Source organism: Oryza sativa, chromosome 1 (genome assembly GCF_034140825.1).
Source record: "Oryza sativa Japonica Group chromosome 1, ASM3414082v1".
Lineage (NCBI taxonomy): Eukaryota > Viridiplantae > Streptophyta > Magnoliopsida > Poales > Poaceae > Oryza > Oryza sativa.
Window position 1 is genome coordinate 26215 of NC_089035.1, and position 19708 is coordinate 45922.

General features: G+C 40.3%; 4 protein-coding genes across 6 annotated transcripts; all 4 read left to right on the forward strand.

The window, feature by feature from the left end:
- The first annotated feature begins 1048 nt into the window (after window positions 1–1048).
- On the forward strand, window positions 1049–5083 carry LOC4326456 (uncharacterized). 2 transcript variants are annotated; one of them, XM_015765670.3, is made up of 6 exons: window positions 1049–1469; window positions 1760–2035; window positions 2150–2221; window positions 2680–2765; window positions 3633–3707; window positions 4071–5083. In XM_015765670.3, the coding sequence occupies exons 1-6, from the start codon at window positions 1420–1422 to the stop codon at window positions 4577–4579; spliced, it is 1068 nt and encodes a 355-aa protein (XP_015621156.1). In that variant the 5' UTR covers window positions 1049–1419; the 3' UTR covers window positions 4580–5083. The 2 variants fall into 2 exon arrangements, with proteins under 2 accessions (XP_015621156.1, XP_015621157.1); XM_015765671.3 differs by having other exon boundaries at window positions 1803–2035.
- A 244-nt stretch (window positions 5084–5327) lies between these two features.
- Window positions 5328–6793, forward strand: LOC4326457 (small ribosomal subunit protein uS7). The gene is made up of 4 exons (XM_015765672.2): window positions 5328–5480; window positions 5558–5829; window positions 6280–6483; window positions 6555–6793. The coding sequence occupies exons 1-4, from the start codon at window positions 5409–5411 to the stop codon at window positions 6607–6609; spliced, it is 603 nt and encodes a 200-aa protein (XP_015621158.1). The 5' UTR covers window positions 5328–5408; the 3' UTR covers window positions 6610–6793.
- A 1206-nt stretch (window positions 6794–7999) lies between these two features.
- Window positions 8000–12687, forward strand: LOC4326458 (uncharacterized). Of its 2 annotated transcripts, none has more exons than XM_015766704.3 (14): window positions 8000–8168; window positions 8338–8420; window positions 8927–8998; window positions 9077–9155; window positions 9450–9523; window positions 9697–9798; window positions 10569–10658; window positions 10734–10808; window positions 10904–10936; window positions 11020–11100; window positions 11469–11522; window positions 11592–11663; window positions 11735–11809; window positions 12167–12687. In XM_015766704.3, exons 1-14 carry the CDS (start codon window positions 8132–8134, stop codon window positions 12314–12316), a joined length of 1077 nt encoding a protein of 358 aa, XP_015622190.1. In that variant the 5' UTR covers window positions 8000–8131; the 3' UTR covers window positions 12317–12687. The 2 variants fall into 2 exon arrangements, with proteins under 2 accessions (XP_015622190.1, XP_015622199.1); XM_015766713.3 differs by having other exon boundaries at window positions 9450–9517.
- Window positions 12688–13772: 1085 nt separating this feature from the next.
- On the forward strand, window positions 13773–19365 carry LOC4326459 (sphingosine-1-phosphate lyase-like). Its single transcript, NM_001397998.1, has 15 exons — window positions 13773–14131; window positions 14219–14264; window positions 14709–14860; window positions 15010–15069; window positions 15786–16010; window positions 16084–16225; window positions 16468–16518; window positions 16626–16717; window positions 17511–17637; window positions 17745–17760; window positions 18131–18238; window positions 18327–18381; window positions 18648–18794; window positions 18895–18973; window positions 19077–19365. The coding sequence occupies exons 1-15, from the start codon at window positions 13935–13937 to the stop codon at window positions 19197–19199; spliced, it is 1620 nt and encodes a 539-aa protein (NP_001384927.1). The 5' UTR covers window positions 13773–13934; the 3' UTR covers window positions 19200–19365.
- Window positions 19366–19708: the final 343 nt, after the last annotated feature.

Consider the following 19708-nt stretch of genomic DNA (forward strand, 5'->3'; position numbering starts at 1 on the left):
ACATGAATCATCCATAGATGGTGGAGGTTTCATCCATAGATGGTGGAGGTTGATAATGAAGAAAACCATAATTGTAGGAACACGGCCGGCAACGACGTGGTCCCAATAGAGAGAAATAATAACAACGAACTCTGTTGGTGAACACGATCGGATGAGTGCATGAAAATGTGTTCCTGGATAAAAGGGTTTCAGTTTCTTGAACGCGTAGGAGGAATGAAAGACGGAGAAAAAATGACTAACACTGTTCATCGTCTTCGCTAGCCGAAACGAGAAATATAATTGGAGGAAAGATCGGCGTCGGTGCTTCGGCGACCAAACGACGACGAGGGAGGTGGCAGGACGCGTCCCACGAGGTGGCTTGTCCATAGAAGGTGGCAGTTGGCAATGAAAAAACAAAAAACAGTGGAAACGCAGTCAGCAATGACATGGTCCCGATGGAGATAGAAACAACAACAATTAGCTCTGGTGGTGAACACGACCAGGTGAGTGTGTCAAAATGCGTTTCCGGACAAGGGGTTATGGTTTCCTTAAACGCGCTGGAGAAACGAAAGACGGAAAAAAGAGAATGCATCATATAGGAGGGAAAGAGGGACGGGGAGGAGAGGGTTGCCATGAAAACTTTCTACTCCCTCCATCAATGTGACAATGAATCTAGCAGCTAGATTCATTTAGGATTTATGTGTCAAATCCAACCAAAATCTCTTATATTTTAGGACGGAGGGAGTATATAGAAGTTACTTTAAAATATCAAATATATCTCTTTGTCAAGTTTGTAATAACTAAAACTTAATTAATCATATGTTATTGGTTTTCTCGTTTTACGTGCACAAACTTAATCTTCACCATCATCAATTTTAAAGTTTAAACACCATGTTTAGGGTTTAGGGATAAGATTCAAAATCAATATCCAGCAAGCTATATATAGCAGAGTTGGACTCTTATTTTAATCTGAGGCATGATAATATTTTTATACAGCGTAAATGGATGGCCATATTCATTTATCCGATTGATATCTAATTTTATCCCTCACAAGTCACAGGGAGGAGTCGAAAAGAGTCAATACCAGCCGCGCCACCGCTCCCTCGCTGACCTGCCCGTGTTCGCCCCTCTCGCCGGCCGCCGACCCGCCCCTGCTGCTCACCGCTCCAGCCTCCGCTCATCCCAAGCCTTCCACCACAACCCCCCACCCCTGCTCGCCCGCGCACCCAGCTCACCAGCGCACCCGTCTGGGGTCTGCCTGCCGCTTCTCCCTCCCGTGCAGGTGCAGGGGAAGAGGCAAGGAGGGCAAGACCGGGGCGCAGTGGGGAGTACGGAGGAAGCTGGTGCAGCGTGGGAGAGAGGGAGCTGGAAAAGAAGGAAGAAAGGGGGGCAGTACAAGGGGGACTTGGGAGGAGGAAGAAGGGGGAATATTTTGAGTATATGATCAATTTCGCCGTCCAATCCAGATGTGCGCCAACCAATTCGCTATGGTATAATTGATAATAATGATACCTTCCTTGTTGTATCTATCTATCTATCTATCTATCTATCTATCTATCTATCTATCTATCTATCTATCTATCGATTTCTTATCTTTCTTTGCTCATGCCTGACGATGTCATGTCACAGCTGCTATGCTATAGCAATCTCCTTACTTCAGGATTATCATGTATGTAAATCACTAGTAAATGTATTACGAGAATATATACAATTAAGCATGTATCACATCGATGTAATTGGCTTAGTACAATAAAGCTTTCATTATCTAAAAAAATTACAGTTCTTGTGTTGCTCTGTGCGAACGAAACTTTAAACTGGAACAGGTTGAGGAGCTGGCTTCACTCATCAAGGACAACCTCTACAGCAAGCACCTCGTCCTCTCTACTGAGGAAACCCTCGTCGGGATCCTACAGAACCAGTACCACAACTCTGACGATGACGAGGATGAGGACGATATAGTGGCAGCATACCGCGGGACAAATAGGAATATCCTAGAGCTCCAACCTGCCAGCTCCTATCAACGTCTTCTTTTGCATCGCCTTGCCGACATCTACGGGTGCTCTTTCCAATTCCATTCGACCTGCTTCACCTACCCTCTTCTCAAATACTAACTTAACTGGATAGAGTAATATTTGCAACTACTAATGTCTTGCTTTTGTGTCGCTGCTAGGTTTGTTCATGAATCTGTTGGTGAAGGTGAAGATCGACACTTAGTTCTCCAGCGCTGCCCTGAAACTGCCATGTATGATACCAAAAGTGACCACACATCTCTTTGTTATTGAGTGTCGTCTTATGTCTCCCTATGCCCTCATTTCGCTGTTTCTTATACTACAAACATGTACAGTTTAATTTCCACCTGCATCATTCTTCAATGCAATAGAAAAAAGGGTTAATAGAAAAACACATTGTTTCCACACAAAAAACTGTCTTCAGGGAAATAAAACAAAAGCTATCCCGTAAACTCATGATCACATCTTGTTTGTTATTCCTTGCCGTCTTGCTCCAATTGCATCCCTAGTTCCACCTGTGGCGAACCATTTGGCTGCTCACACTTTAAGATAATCACGCCATTTGCCTCCCATAGCTATTGTGTTGACTCAGAGCACGGAAGCTGAAATCACACTTTTCTTGTGACCTACACATGAGACATTATTCTGTAGTTCTATTACCTCTGATTACTTATTATTTCATATTGCGCAGCCCACCTGTCCTCGTAAGCGACGTATTATGGGAGTATGACAACAAAGATACATCGACATCTGTTGTAGTGAAGAGGAAAGATACAGGTGAATTGTTATAATTTCATTTTGTGGATCATTCATGATGAAGCATTTTGATGGGGTGACACTACCCTGTAGCACCCATGCTGCCAATTCTGTTTGTGCTTTAGTAAATGGTCCATGGAGAAGATTCGTGTGTACTTATGATCCGTTGTTCGGCTTGTCCGGGCTCAAGAAAATTTCTGGATCCTCCTCTGTTTTGTTCCCCTACATAACCACTGTATTACCTGACCAATATATTTTTTTTTCTGAAAACAATCATAATGCCCTTTACTCATAACCCTAAGATACCTTCCCTAATTAATGAAATGGGTCCATAGCGGATCAAGAAAAACTAAAAAAAAGTATGGGAGGATAAAATGAAGAATCAGGGCACACTAGAAATTCTCTTCGCAAAAAAATTATGAAATGATTCCTCTTGATGGTAGTGACCAAATCTGGAAATAGGAACTAGGAAGTCATTGTGCAGTGCCTTAGCCTGAATTTATTTCACCCTCTCATAAAAAGGGATTAAAAATGCACAGTATGGTCGTTGAGCATGATTCGCGTGACAAAGGAGTAAAGCTGGCTGCTGGATGCCAGCTGGAGAAATACTGGTATTTTTTTCCATGTGAGTTTGAAGTGGGTAGTCAATTTGACTTACATTTTCATCGTTCCACAGGCATAGTTTGATGTGTCATAAGACATTCAGTTCCATAGATATCTTCTTGTTATTCCCTTAAAAAAGATATTTCTTATTATTCTCTCAAGAAATTCTAAGTGCACCATCTGCACAAAGAAAAACCTATTCTACATGTATAAATGTGATGCACTGTGCAATCTTATGTGTGTGTAACAGGTTAATAATTAGCATTTTGAATTCTCTTCTAACAGATCTTGAAGAAGCCTGGAAGGAAGATGCCCAAGAAAATATTTCTGCTGAAATCTCGCATTTGAAAAATGATGCAGGTACGTTGCGCTTGCTGTCCACCTCTCAACAAAGCGTCTTTCAAACTGTCTTAGGGTGTGTTTGGAACTCCAAGTTCCCAACTCCATTGCTTTGTTTTCGTACGCTTTTCAAACTGTTAAACGTTGCGTTTTTTTGCAAAAAGTTTCTATACAAAGTTGCTTTTAAAAATCATATTGATCCAATTTTGAAAAAAATAGCAAATACTTAATTAATCATGTACTAATGGACCGCTCCGTTTTCCGTGCCAACTGTTTGGGATGGGAACCGGCATATGCGAACGCAGCCTTAAGCTTGGTTCTCTGCATAATTTCAGTCGAGGAATTTAAGTCTGAAAAAAAACCCAATCAACTCTTTTATTTCAGATTTGAAGGCTTTGCAAAAGTCAGTTGCACCCCCAGCACCGTCACTCAAGGAGAGGGAAGCTGCTTATCGAGCTGCTCGCGAGCGTATCTTCTCAGCGCATGATGCCAAGGGAAATGGGACAGCAGTGGCAAAACCTAGGCATGTTCCTGCTGTTGCTCAACGGATGATCGCGCATGCACTTGGCAAAAAAGTTGAGAGCCCGACAGAGACAGCAGCCGTGAAGAATGGCAAAGGAAAGGAGCCAGCGGAAAGTAGTAGGAACAAGTTAAACCCACGCACAGCAGGTGGCAAGGAAGATAGCAGGTATGTTGAGAATGGCAGAATGAGGTTGCACACCGGGAATCCATGTAAGCAGAGCTGGCGTACAAGTAACAGTAGAGCTGCTAGTAGTGTTAGTCCTGATGAACTGAAGAGGGAGCAGGTTGGAGCGGCAAAGAGGATGTTTGTGCATGCCCTGCGGCTGCCTGGTGTTGAAGGAAGTGATGGTCCGGTGCGGAAAGGCAAGTAAGAGTCGAGTTGAGATGGGAGGTGTAATGTAGGTATTAGGATGGAGTGAAATGGCAACTCTGTGATGATTTTCATCTGGTGATACTATGCTGGTATAAGATGAGATGGAAGGCCTGGTATCCCTTGGTGGAAGAAGTTGAAGCGCAAAATGCAATGCTGGGGATATGCAAGTGGAAGAAGTTGAAGCGCAAAATGCAATGCTGGGGGATATGCAAGTGGAAGTGGTGAGAGCTAGCTGCTTGCCGATGGCAGCAGTTGTGGCAATATTGAGTGCAATTGACAGGTCTTTGTTTGTTTTGTTTTTTTTTTTGCCAGAAGCTGCAGTTTAGCAGGTCCTTATTTTCGTCAGAAGTTACAAAGAGAGAATATGCCAATTTTTAGCTTTATATTTTGCTGAAGGCAGACAAGTTGTAGAGGAATATGCTGATCCTTAGAAAGAACTTTGTGTAGCCTATTTGGATGGTTTCAGACTTTCAGTGATAGAGTCGGAGCAATGTTGGTCTCATTTTCGTTTGCTGCTGGTTACTTGTATTAATACATTATAGAAAATGAGTACATAAATATACATGACGATATGATCCTGTAAGATATTCTATTCCATTATCCAAAAAAAATGAAATCCCTGCCGTCCGATGCGATGGGCGATGGTAAAACCCTAGCTCGAAGCCAAGCACAGCCTGGGCCGGGCCCGGCCCAGCCCAACAAGTAGTCCGCTGTTATAAAGGGAAGGTAGGCATCTCCCCCCGCGCGCCGCGACTCGTTAGGCTACTCCACCCACTCTTGTTTAGGGTTTCCCTCAGCCGCCGCCGCCGCATCCACGCTCAGCAGCCATGGCGGTGGTCGAGCAGCCGCAGCAGCAGGTGGTGAAGCTCTTCAACTGCTGGTCCTTCGAAGACGTTCAGGTTTGCCTGTCCTCCCATTATACTAGTAAGCAAGTAGGGGTACTCGTCTGGTCTGTCGATAACTCTCGTTGGCGCAGGTGAACGACATATCCCTCGCCGACTACCTCGCGGTGTCCTCGACGAAGCACGCCACCTACCTGCCGCACACGGCTGGCCGCTACTCGGCGAAGCGCTTCCGCAAGGCGCAGTGCCCCCTCGTGGAGCGCCTCACCAACTCCCTCATGATGCACGGCCGCAACAACGGCAAGAAGATCATGGCTGTCCGCATCGTCAAGCACGCCATGGAGATCATCCACCTCCTCACCGACGCCAACCCCATCCAGGTCATCGTAGATGCCATCATCAACAGGTACCACCGTCCAATTCCCAATTCCTTTCAGTTGCGCACTTCAATTGTCCAATTCACTTTTTTTTCAATCACCCTCACCCTCTTATATGCAAATGCTTATCACTGTCCAATCACCCCCACCCTCACTCTTATATGCAAATGCTCATAACTGTAGTATTTTTTTTCTTTTTACAAATACTTCTATCCCAAAATACACTCCTCTATTTTGCCCGTGCAATTAATGTTATCTTACTAGCCAAAAATCAAGACGGGAATATATATATATATATATATATATATATATATATATATATATATATATATATATATATATATATATATATATATATATATATTGTTTGGTACGAGTAGTACATACGAAAATGTTTGTGTTACATGTCTAATGTGACAATTTACTACTATCACTGAATGAAATGAACACAAATAAACAAGCATGATTGTTGTTCACAGCGGCCCGCGTGAGGACGCAACCCGTATCGGCTCTGCTGGCGCTGTGAGGAGGCAGGCTGTGGATATCTCTCCCTTGAGGAGGGTCAACCAGGCAATCTACCTCCTCACCACTGGCGCCAGGGAGAGTGCCTTTAGGAACATCAAGACCATTGCTGAGTGCCTTGCTGATGAGCTCATCAATGCCGCCAAGGGCTCATCCAACAGGTAAATCTTGCTTCTCATTTGATGAAATGAGGCTACTGACACATCCATGCTCTAATTCTGATATGTTACAGCTATGCCATCAAGAAGAAGGATGAGATTGAGCGTGTTGCCAAGGCGAACCGTTGAGTGCTGAACCCATCTCAGTGTGCTCGAGCTATTGCCTTGCACTGTTGCCAGTACTTTTTGCTAGTCTTTTTGGGCTTTGCCAGAGTTACCTGTGATTTTCTGTTTAATGATAAGTGCTGAGAAAATGTAGTAGTCTGTTCGCTATCGACATTGTTTTATTACACCCCCAATCCTTGTTCCTGCATGATCTGAGTTCTTTATGTGTGATTGACTGATGATTGGTTCTGTTTCTGATTATGTTACTTGAATTTCAAGCTGTAGATGATAGCTTAGATTAGGTTCATTATGTTTACTCGACTTAGGATGTGTTCGTTTGGGTGATAGGGAGTGATAATGCACATCGTTTTCCGCGCGCACGCTTCCCAAACTACTAAATGGTGTGTAAATGGTGTGTTTTTTGCAAAAATTTTCTATATGAAAGTTGCTTTAAAAAAATCATATTAATTCATTTTTGAAATTTAAAATAGTTAATACTCAATTAATCATGAGTTAATGGCTCATCTCGTTTTGCGTATCTTCCCAATCTCCTCAATCCCCTTTTCCTCAAACACACCCTTAGTTAAGCTTGCTGGTCTTGGTATGTCTCTGAAATACTCGCTGCTTGCATGCCATATGCAAAGTTTATCAACTAACTTCGTATCTGCACCACCCTAAATGGAATAAGAAAATTCTTATTTGTGAATGAACTCGGGCAAATGGCCGCCTACCAGTTTGGTATCAGCACAAGTAAATTATGGTGTATGTATTTCACATGAACAGTCAATTCCAATTGTTGAGTTAAGCTGAAAATTTGATATATCATTTGCAACGTGGATAAATGAGATTGCTGAAATCTGGGGTAGTTCTGTGTGAGGTTGCTATCATATTATAAACTTAAGATTGTAAACATCCAAAATTTGGCCAAAAACTTGAAATCTGATATTTCGATTATTTTATCCAAATTTTGGAAGTTTTTGTCTTAACGGTATTTTGGCCATTTCGACAAATTTGTACGGTACTAATGGAGGCTAACTGGACGGCGATGGTAAATTGTAGAAATTAAGAAAAAGTCGATGGCATATTGTAGAACGTGATAAAGTTAGTGGCAAATCGTAGATGTGTGACAAAGTCAGTGGCATATAATAGGTTGTCCCATGTAATAGAATCTTTCCCTGCCTTAAAAAGAAGTTTGAAAGGGCAAAAGAAAGAGAGAGAGAGAGAATTAATATGTCATCTTATGATTATAATTATATGCCAATCCAACATTCGTGTAAATATAAATATATTTCCATGCCGTAAAAAAGTTTGAAAGGGCTAAAGAAAAAGAGGAGAGAGAGAGAGAGAGAGGGGGGGGGGGGGGGGCGGGGTGGTGTGGAATTGATGATAGGCCAAAGGTGGTGAGGAAGAATCTGGGTCGTCCAGGCAAGATCCCACGGGCGATGCGAACGAGCACCGGATCCGCTGCGGCTGCTCGGCGTCGGGTCGGAGGTGAGGTCTCGAAACCCTAGCTGCTCCGACGACGATCGTGGCAGCCGCCGTCGCCATGGTGCTGGGAAAGATCGTCATCGTCATCGGCTCCGGTAGGGATCCACTCTCGCGATTTCTGTGCGTCTAATCTGTATGTATAGGGTAGCTTGGCCCAATCCCCCCTCTCTCTCGTTAGCCTCTAGCTCGATTCGCTCCTGCTCCTGTTTGTTGCTTCATTTACTGGAGTAGCTTCGATTAGCTTTACTTGTTTGGAAATTGCAGGAATCGTTGGGACATTACTCACCAGCGGAGAGGCCAAGATTGCGCTCCCCGATTTTAGGGATGTGCTCTCTGGTGCCTTCAAGGTTGTTCTTTTTTCTTTCAATTTCAATCATTCCTTCCTTTCAGTAGTATTTTGTTTTTATTTAGAGTAAATTTCACAAAACTACATATTTTATGGTTCACGTTGCAGAAAACCACATATTTTGATACTTGGCACTTAAGTACATATATTTTGGTAGTTTAGTTTCACAAAACCACACTATCGATGAATGGATTCACTTGTGATATGACGACGTGGTTGTTTCATCTAGTATGAGGACGTGGCATCATATTAATTTCGTGCGATGGCTGGTAATAGGATGCCATGTCCTCGTCCTAGGTGAAACAGCCACATCATCTCGCGGGTGAATCTATACATCGATAATGTAGTTTTGTGAAACTACACGACCAAAATATATGTACTCAAGTGCCAAGTGTCAAAGTGCGTGTGGTTTTCTGCAACTTGTACCACAAAATATGTAGTTTTGTGAAATTTACTCTTTTATTTAAGACATAAAAGGTTCCTTTGCTCCTTTGCTCTGCTCTCTAGTTTGTGACCAAGCAAGACAAAAAGGATGGCCCATCCACCAGCAGCCCTCACGCTGCTCACTTGCTATCTCAGGTCTCCCACTCGTCATCTCTTACTGTACTTCATCGCTGGATGGCTCCATGATTAACCCACTGCTCATCTAACTATTAGGTCAATCATCTCAGAGAGGACCTCCAACTTTTGTCCAGGTCAAATCAAGTTGCTATTGTCACCGTCGATGGTAGACCAGGTCTCTCCCATTCTTCTCTGTTCTGTTGTATCTGCAGTGTGCTTTTTTCCTGGAATTATTAACCATAACCTATTAACCTAGTGATATTTATGTTTTCTTTACCGTCCATATCGTTTTTCCTGCCAACCATTATCTTGGAGGAATACATTAAGCCCATTTTCTGATCTAACTAATTTATGGAAACTTGCTCGTGAAATCGTTTGATGCCCTTTTGGACACCAAATTTTTGTATGTAATTTTTGCAGCTACTTCATTGTCTTCTATACTAACGCTGACAAATTCTTTCTTTTGCAGGCCCTGGTGCTTATGGTATAACAGCTGTTGTTGCTGGGGCTATCGGCTATTTATACATAAGGTGGAAGGTAAAAGTAATCACTGATTCTCAACTTGGCAGAAGGGTGCTATTGAACAATTATAAACACATCATCTTAGACTATCAGACAAGCAAAGTTTTCTCTTTTTCTCTCTCCTTCCTTTTCATTTTAGGGCAACTGTCATAATCCACAAAATGGGGCAATCAAGCTAACTCGGTGATTTACAGGGTTGGAAACTTTCTGATTTGATGTTTGTGACGAAGCGTGGCTTATCTGATGCCTGCGATGTGGTTGGCAAACAGTTGGAACATGTTTCAGAGAATGTTAATGTAAGTTTCTCCTTCGTTCACTGGAATATGAATATTGCACTATTTGAAGCTTTTACATGCATACTGCAATGATCCTATATTTCTCTCTTTGGGAAGTTGGAACTGTTGTTTGTTGAATGGAGTTCAATCCTTTAACATCCCGTTAAAGTTTGTGGCATACTGTATGTCAATCACTATTGGACTGCCACCTCAAATGAGAGAGTACACATCAGGCCGCTCAATTAAAATGGTTAAAGGGGAAATATCTAGTGAAAACCATCAAATAAATGAAAACCTGTGAAAACCGGACCGAATCTAAATTCATAACAGTTTCCTATTACTGTTCACCTGAAATTTGTCTTTTTTGTTCCTCCCAAATGAAGTTGAGTTTTTACTTAAGATTTGGTGGGAATGTTGCCTCTAGTTTTTTTTTCATGAATTTAGAGAACTTTTAGGTCCGGTTTTCACTTATTTGATGGTTTTCACCAGATATGTCCACATGGTTAGAATACCTTGGATTTGCAGGATGACCTTTCTTGGATATGAACATTTACAATTATGTGTTGTTTTTGTATATGGCATCTTTATAATTCTATTAAGCATTCTTGACCTATTTGGACCAAACAAGAAAAGTTAACCTGAGAAAACAAAACAGAATCTATGATTCCCACCTCCCACTAGATATGCCTCTGAACATTTTGAGGCTAGCTTTGTTATACTGTTGCATCTGCGTGTGCTTACTCCCACTGTTTGATTCAAATTCGTGTTTATGTGCAATCTTCTGATATCAGGCTGCAAAGAGGCATCTGGCAGGAAGAATAGATCATGTAGATTGTACTTTAGATGAATGCCAGGAAATTACAGAATCCACAAGAAAAGAGGTTTGAATGCTCAAGCATTATGTTAATAGGATTTTATATAGTTTATTGGAGGTTGATACAAAATTAATTCAATAGGTTACAGTCATCCATGAAGATATAAGTGCCTTCCAGGAGGAAATGCAATCAGTTCATCTTGTGGTTCGTACTCTGGTAGGTGCCTTGTATTCCGCATACACTTCTTTTTCAAGATAACTCTTTTCCTCACTGGTGCTAGATGGAAACTGACTTCTTCCCTTGTACTACAGGAGACAAAGCTTGGACGTCTTTCATATACCCAAGTAATTAAGAGTTTGCAACAATATAACTTGCTTTACCCCCAGAAATATGCATTTTGCTAACCTCTTTTACTGAAATGTCTTAGGATCGTACAGCACGAGGAATTTATGACTTATGCGAGTTCACTAAAAGGCTGGATAAGAGCCCCAAAACTGATACTCGTCAGGCAAGTTAGCACAATGCCCAAAAGCTATTTTTGGCAGACCTTGCTATGTTGCTAGCCTGAACTTCTATTCCCTTACGATCCCATACTAGAACATTATTGATATAAAAAGGCATACACTTACACATGAGTTTCTGATAGATTGTGTAAAATGACTGCTCAGACATTGATTTGGCATTATAAGTTATGATATGGCTCCTACATGACCAACTTTAATCTATTTCTTTTGATCCATGAGATATCCCTCAGGCAATGTCCCTCGACACAGTTTCTGGCGTGATACCAATTACGATGTATTAAGTGGCACCATGAAGCTTTCTTATATCATCCTTCTATACTGATAGTCTTGATTTTTCTTAATCGATTTCCAGGTCTTATCATCAACTCCTCTTCCAGCTATTGAATTGCCAGAGAGAATTACAAGGGTAAAGTTGTGCACCTTTTTGAATGTTAACATGATTTGGATTATCTGACCTTTTATTTTCTTACCACAGGCTGCTTCTTTGCCTCCAAGTTCAGAACCGGAGTTTTCTGGCCCTCGATCACCTGTAACAGAGGCATCTAAGGTCAGGTCTGGTTTTGTGTCTGAGGACATGTTTGACCTGGGTTATTGCATCTAATTATTTTTCTTTTGCAGGTTGTGCATTCTCCTACAACTATGTCGGCATCAGGACTGAGTATGCTAGTTGAAACATCAATGCCACCTAAAAGGGTAATATCATCTAACATGCTTTTAAATTGAATAGAGCGACTCATGGCCTATTAAGTGTTAATGCTTACGCTGGGAAAGATGAAGCACTTCGCCTGATGATTATAGACATTGGAAATACTAGCTGTTTACAAAGACGATGGTGTATTGACTATGCTTGAGTGAACACATTAATAGTGAGTCTGCGTTATACTTTCTGGCAATATGCCCGAGCTTTTATCACTTTTCGTTGCTCGACTAGGTGTGCCATTGTTGTTACCTTCCAAAACTCTATAGCACTAAATGCAAACCAGAACGTAAGGAGTGTGTATGCCCTAAACTGAGCAGCTTAAGTTGTCTTAATCCTGCATGAATCTCCAGGGTGTTTTGAGCCGAGCAAGTTCTATGAAAGAAGGATCCCAGGAGCTATCAAATGGGTCATCAAGTTCAGGGGAACCAACCACTGGGAGGAATGTTCCAAATTCAAGACTGTTTGGAGGGTTTGGTTTTTTGAAGAGTTCTGCCAGTTGAGATACATGGCATTGTCATGGTTTTACCCAAAGGAGTTGGATTGACCTTTACGTGTATATGTATTGCTAGCTACTAGGTGCCAGTAGAAAAATATGCAGTTGCCCCATGGCATCACTTTCACCTATTGGAAGTGCCAATTTTTTGTAGAAATTAATTAATCTATATACCAAATACAAATGCATTGCAGAGATATACTGTTTGTCGGTTGTGGTTGTAAAAAAAAACTCGTAGGGGCAGAAAGAGACACCTGATTGCGTCTTGTTGCAGCAAGTTTGTTTGGGGAGGATGTACTGGAATAAGGGTATAGTAGTAGTAGGAATTATTATGGCACATTTGCATGCTTTGGCATATGGCACTCTGAGTTTTATTGATCTCAGATTTTCGTCACTTTAATATACTACCTCCATCCTAAAATGTTTGACGCCATCGAATTTTTTAAAAATGTTTGACCGTCTTATTCAAAAAATTTAAGTAATTGTTAATTCTTTTTCTATCATTTGATTTATTGTTAAATATACTTTTATGTATACATATAGTTTTACACATATCACAAAAGTTTTTGAATAAAACGAACGGTCAAACATGTTTAAAAAAGTCAACGGTGTCAAACATTTAGGAAATGAGGGAGTATATAGGAGTATATATACTCCAGGTGTGGTGTGGGTGTAGTACGTATGAAGTATGATGGATTTGTTGTACTTTGGTTTTCACGGCGAGCCATCTTGTTGTAGCTGTCGGAGTAGGAGGGCAGCCATATTGATGGATGAAGGTCAAATAATTTGGGCCTAATCGATGGTGATACTCCTACTAAACGCTCGCTCTTCTGTGAGGCAGGCTCCTTTTGTTGACCTGACTGAGTGAGTGACTTGTGGCCACAAATTAGGTCAATCTTGATAGGCCCAATTACTCCTATTGCTACTACTGTACATGATTTTCAGTAACATTTTAAACATTAATTTATTTATATTATTTATTAACAACTAAAAGGTTAGTAAGTACTTTAAAATACAAATCTAGTGTTATAACGCATAATACTTATAATTTTTATTAGTCTAAAGTTAGTGAATTTGATTTTCTTTGAAACAAGGACATCGAATCATTTGGGACAGAAGTAATAGTATATTACTCCATCCGTCCCCTGATATAAGAGGTTTTAATATTTTACTTGTACTGTTTGACTATTCGTCTTATTCCAAAAAAATAGAATTATTATTTATTTTATTTGTGACTTACTTTATTATCAAAAGTACTTTAAGCATACCTTTTTGTTTTTTATATTTGCATAATTCTTTTAAATAAGACGAGTAGTCCAAAAGTCAAAATCCCTTTAATTTGAGGACGGAGAGAGAGTATTAGGAGGAGATCTTTTTACACCTAATGAAATCAATGTGAAAATAAAAGGAAATATGCAGCGGAGAATGGGACCCCTTCTAGAAAGTGGATTTAATACTAGTGTGTGCTCCTACTTGGGAAGTTGGGTGGGATTGGCGTCGTGTTCGTGTAGCTCCTCTTCTCCTCATTGCTGGCTTGGCCTTTGGCTATACCTTCCCTTCATCACCTCCTAGTATAAAGCAATTCAATTCCCAATCCCCCCGGCCCGAAGTGAAGGAAGCGGATCATGGAGCTCGCCATGGATTTTGCGCTCCGCCTCCGCGACGCCGCCAACCACCACCTCTCCCGCTACGAGCCTCTCGTGCTCCTCGCCGCGCCCCTCCTCGCCCTCCTCGCTGCCCGCACCCTCCACGCCGCCGCTGCCGCCGTCGCCGACCGCGGTCTCCGCACCGTCCTCCTCGCTCTAGCCATGACAGCCATCAAGTAAGCTTTAATCGACTTCAATCTCCTCCTCTTTTCTTACTTGTTGCTGCTATTACTATTATTATCCGTTCATACATACACACGCAGGTTGCTTCCGGGAGTTAGCGCCTACATCAACGCTGAGAAGAGGAAGGTCAGCAGCACACGCATCTGAGTACCTCTTCAATTCTCTCTCTCCTTTTCTTGTAGTAATCGCTCGCTAGTGGCTTTTATTTTTAAAATGAAAAATAAAAATACTTTCTTTTCTACTCTACTCATTTTTTTACATATGCATATGCCTACCCTACATATGTTAAATTTTTTGCTTCATCTTTTTTTTTCTTTCCTATGGGAATGCTCCGTGGGTATTCAGATGCTACGTTCGTTCAGTTTGACATATGCAGCCGCGCGCATTAACTGGGAATGCTCGCGTGCACGCAACTCAGCCAGGCGTACCGTCTCTCTTATGATTGTGAATGCCATTGTGAATGCGATTGATTTAAGACCATGTTCATGTCAAAACAAAAATAAAAAAAAGTACTTCTACCTACATATCCCCGGATATCTCATTATTGGTGCTATACTTATATTGTAACAGGTTGTTGACCAGCTGCAGTCAGGTGGCACGTCCACAAAAAGTACTCTGCGGACCGAGTTGCCAACTGTTGGGCTTTCCAACCAAGTGATAAACGATCTCGAAACACTGAAAGCTAGAGATGTAAACTGGCAGGGAAAATGCTCTGGCACAGTGTATGTGCATCCCATTAATTCTCACACAAAATAAACCCAGTAAATTAAACGGTTCAATCATTCTATTGTGGTTCTTTTCGTTATGCTGTACACTCTACACATATTACTAGCATTCCGCATGTCAAATAACTTTTTTTTTAATATTGCAGTTATATTGCTGGGAGTGAATCCGAAGGTCATTTTGCATTGATAAACAAGGCTTACTCTATGTAAGACTTGGGATTTTGACCCTGTCTCAATCTCTATTTAAATAGAATATATAGACAATAATTGGTCACCATGTTTTCCAATAGGAGGGCGACTTAAGAAAGTATATAATAAAGTGTATTTATTGTTTTATTTATGCTCTGTTGCGTTGGTGGAAGAAAAAAAGTAATTTGCATAATTTTATTTTTTTCCCTAGGGAATACCGTCATAAAATTCATGTCAGCCTGTCTCAACTATCAAGATAAATAGTCCACTAGATTACTTCAAATGTATAGTAGGGAAACATATGTTCTTCCAGATTCAAACCAAGTGCCTCTGTTAGTATTTTGGTGAATTGACTTATTTATAACTCATATTTCAAAGTTACCATGTAGTCCCTCCATCCCAATTGATCATCATATATATTTATGCACCAAGACCAAAGATAATTTAAATCACATCAATCGAGACACCATGCACACATTCTCCCCACATACATGCATCGATTAAAACATCATGCCAATTACATCCTTAGCATGTACACATTCTCCCTTGCTACATTAATTGTATTCTGATGAAACCCGTGTCCATGCGGTTATGTAATGATCAATTTGAGAAATTTTGGATTTCATTATATGATGATCAATTTGGGAAGGAGGGAGTAACTTTTTCTAGTTTTTATAGGCCTCCATCTAATTTTAGGCTTCTAATTTACCATAAATATTCTTAATCCTTTCAGGTTTTCACACACCAACCCACTTCACCAGGACGTATTCAAGAGTGTGGCACAATTAGAGGCTGAAGTAGTTGCAATGACAGCTGCTTTGCTTGGCATCAAAGAAAAATCATCCGGTGGACAGATTTGTGGTAATATGACATCGGGCGGAACTGAAAGCATATTATTAGCAGTAAAAACATCACGCGACTATATGCGAACAAAGAAGGGCATTACAAAGCCTGAAATGTGAGATAAATGATGGATTATGTTATGCATTGTGATCACCTTATCTCCATGGTAATAAAGGCTTGTGATACAGGATAATTGCCGAATCAGCACATTCTGCATACGATAAAGCTGCTCAATATTTCAATATTAAAGTGCGGCGTGTGCCAGTGAACAAAGAGTTTCTTGCAGATGTGAAAGGATTCAAAAGGTGTATAAACGGAAATACGATAATGGTGAGATTTTATCCATATTCCTGTTTCTCTAGTTAGCTTAAAGCTGTTCTGATGCCTCCATTCACCTGAGATGAAAGATATTTGCATTTGTCTTTTCCTAAGGAAAGATTAGTATGTACCTTCTGACCCTGTGACCTTTTATAAGGAAAGATTAGTCTTTACCTTTACCTTCTTCCTACTCTTACATTTCTTAGTGTACATGTAAATATGTAAATGTTCCCTAACAATTTTCTGTTGCACAGATGGTGGGGTCTGCACCAGGATTTCCTCATGGTTTAATTGATCCTATTGAGGTATGTTAATCAATCATCGTTATGTTAAAGAAAACCAAAAATATTTTTTCCTACTGAAATTGTGCACTGCAAGTTCAGTGATTTCTTGTATCCCGGATCATCTTCAGGAACTTGGGGAGTTGGCTTCACGATATGACATTTGCTTGCATGTTGATCTCTGCCTTGGTGGATTTGTATTGCCTTTCGCTCGTAAGCTTGGGTACCTACTTACTTCATAACATGATATCTTACCATTATTATTAGCACTTGAGCAAATTTTGAATAGCTCGCCAATATACACATTTAATCATTTTCTTACAGCAACATGATGGTTTGCCTATTAATGATTGCTTTAATTTCAATAGAGGAGGTCTCAAACTGTCTACATAAGCAATTTGTTGATACCTGTATTATATTGCTTTTCACCTATAATCTTGGGTATTCCTTCATGACCATTCATTTGTTCCCTTTATCTGGATTTACTCGACTGTTCTCAGATGATGTTCTGATTTCTTATCAGTAATTTCAGCATTTGCATGAACTTTGAAGAACTTGCCAGAACATTACGTAATATTCACTTTTTTAATCATGTAACATGATGGTTTGCCTGTTAATGATTGTTTTAATTTTGTCCCGAACTGCCACCAACTGTGAACTAAAAACCCAAAGGTTATGGCCATGTATAACCACATATGGAACAAGTGTGTGCTTACTATCGCAATACCCAAGCTAATGTGAAGTGAACAAATATGCAAATTTTTGCTAATCCCTAGTCATAGATCAGGTCTGATGAATCTGGACTGGTTTAAAGCAATCTTATGATAGTTACTTATCTTAATGTTCATTTATGTCCCATTTATTGGTTTTAGATACTTGAAGTATATGTCTCTTTTGTTAGAAATGATGTGTTATAACTTCAATCATATATGGCATCCATTTTGTCAAGGCCATTGTTACATCTCTGATTGAACTAATGTTATGTGTACTAATTCTATGACTTCTCTGCAATACAGGTACCCTATTCCTCCATTCGACTTCTGTGTCAAGGGAGTTACATCAATCTCAACTGATGTTCATAAGTATGGATTAGCCCCAAAAGGGACAAGCATTGTCCTATATAAAAATCATGAAATTAGAAAGGTAAAAATAGCCTTGGAGTATTTTTCTCTTTACTTTTCTCAGATATTCTAACATTATTCCCTCCATCTATTTGGCACTGGCATCTTGGATACTACCACCAAATTCAGCATCAATTTGTTGCTGGTAAGCTTCAATCATTTCCTATGAAACTTCTCTCTTGAGTAAACCTTTTTAAGGGGTTCTCACTTCTCAATAAAATTTTGACCTCTATATTTATTCGACAGATATCATGGTTGTCGTTACATAACTATTACAGCTTAACAGATATGATCATGTTGCAAAACTGCACGAAAATGTTCAAACAGGGTAGAATATTTCTTACATGATTATGGTAACTTTGGTTGGAAGAACGTAGATTCATGCAATGCAAATGGTAGTTTGCGTCCTAGTAGCCCTTGGCTTACTTTCCACTATCTGACATGAGCAACGAATCTTGAACCAAAGTTTGAATAGTGGTTTAATGTGGGGATTTTGCTTCCTTATTTTTTTTCAGTTACTGAATGGACTGGTGGGCTCTATGTTTCACCTACTATTGCTGGAAGTAGGCCTGGTGGGTTGATAGCGGGAGCTTGGGCTGCTATGACGTCTCTTGGACTGAACGGTAACAGGTTTATTCAGAAGTTGACCAGTCCAGTGGTAGTTTAGTAGTGGAACAGTATTTCTAATGGATACTTGTGCTTGGTTTCCAGGTTATATGGAAAATACAGGTCATATCATGGAAGTGTCGAAGAAAATACAAAGAGGGTAAACTTGCCTGTTTATCATCCTTGGAAGCCTAGAGTATAAACATATATAAAGACTGACTACTGTGGTGTTTTGGTATCAGTTAGTTTGGGAAATTTTTTGAACAGAAGTGCCATTCACATCAATATTATTCCTCATAATTGTAGGGATGCACATTGTGTATAGTCAAATGGCAAACTTTAGATGCCCTTTCATGTAGATGTGCTGCATCTGAATTCTTGAGAGCACGTGTTTAAAGAGAGAAATGTATTGAATGCATTGCGCAGGATTGAAGATATCCCAGGGTTGTTTGTGATTGGAAAGCCAGACATGACTGTCGTGGCATTTGGCTCAGATTCGGTTGATATATTTGAGGTGAACGACATAATGTCATCAAAAGGCTGGCACCTTAATGCTCTGCAGAGACCCAACAGGTAAAACAAAAACATAGTCTGGTTTCAGATTCAGACAAATAACCATAGTGTAACGTATTTATGTACGAGTGTAGCCTGACGATGTTTTTTTCTGTTTCAGTTTACACATTTGTGTGACACTGCAGCACACGGTCATATATGAGGAATTCCTGAAGGATCTGAAAGATTCAGTGGACACTGTGAGTTACCAACATATGCATGTTTTGTCTTGATAGAGTAGTATATGATTGTAGTGAAGCTACTAAGGTAACTAATTTTTCTGTGTAAATTGCGATGCTGTAGGTAAAAGCAAATCCAGGGCCTATTAGCGGGGGGCGAGCTCCGATTTACGGAGCTGCTGGCAAGATGCCGGACAGAGGCATGGTCAGGGAGCTGCTGGTGGAGTTCATGGACGCGTCTTGCTGAACATATAATATATCCCCTGTTCTTGTTATTGTGGCATTGCTGATTACTGTTGTACTAGTATTATCATCATGTTCATGTACTCACCATAGAACCAAAACATAGCCATAGAATAAAATGCTTATTTGATCCAATAATAATAAAATATAGCTGCATGCAGTTCAGTTCATTTCACTTATCTCTGTCAAAGGAAGGTTTTAACCATCTCTCTCTAAAGGACTCTGTTCCTGCTATGATAAAGAAAACGTTAACATGACTAGTGAGTGGATCTCCTCGCGCAGCTAGATTTTAAAGGAATTAAATTTGATATACTACAACTCTTCCCTTTTGATTCTATAATTGTATTCTCTATGCAACACATTTAAAAAATCAGATTGAATTTTATATAGAGTGAATTGCATATTGGGCTAGTTATTATGACCAAAGTTGCACTTTAGACCAGGGCACATCCAACATTTTCAGTTTAGACCAGAATCTTTTACCTTGGGTTGCACATTAGACCACCCTATCCA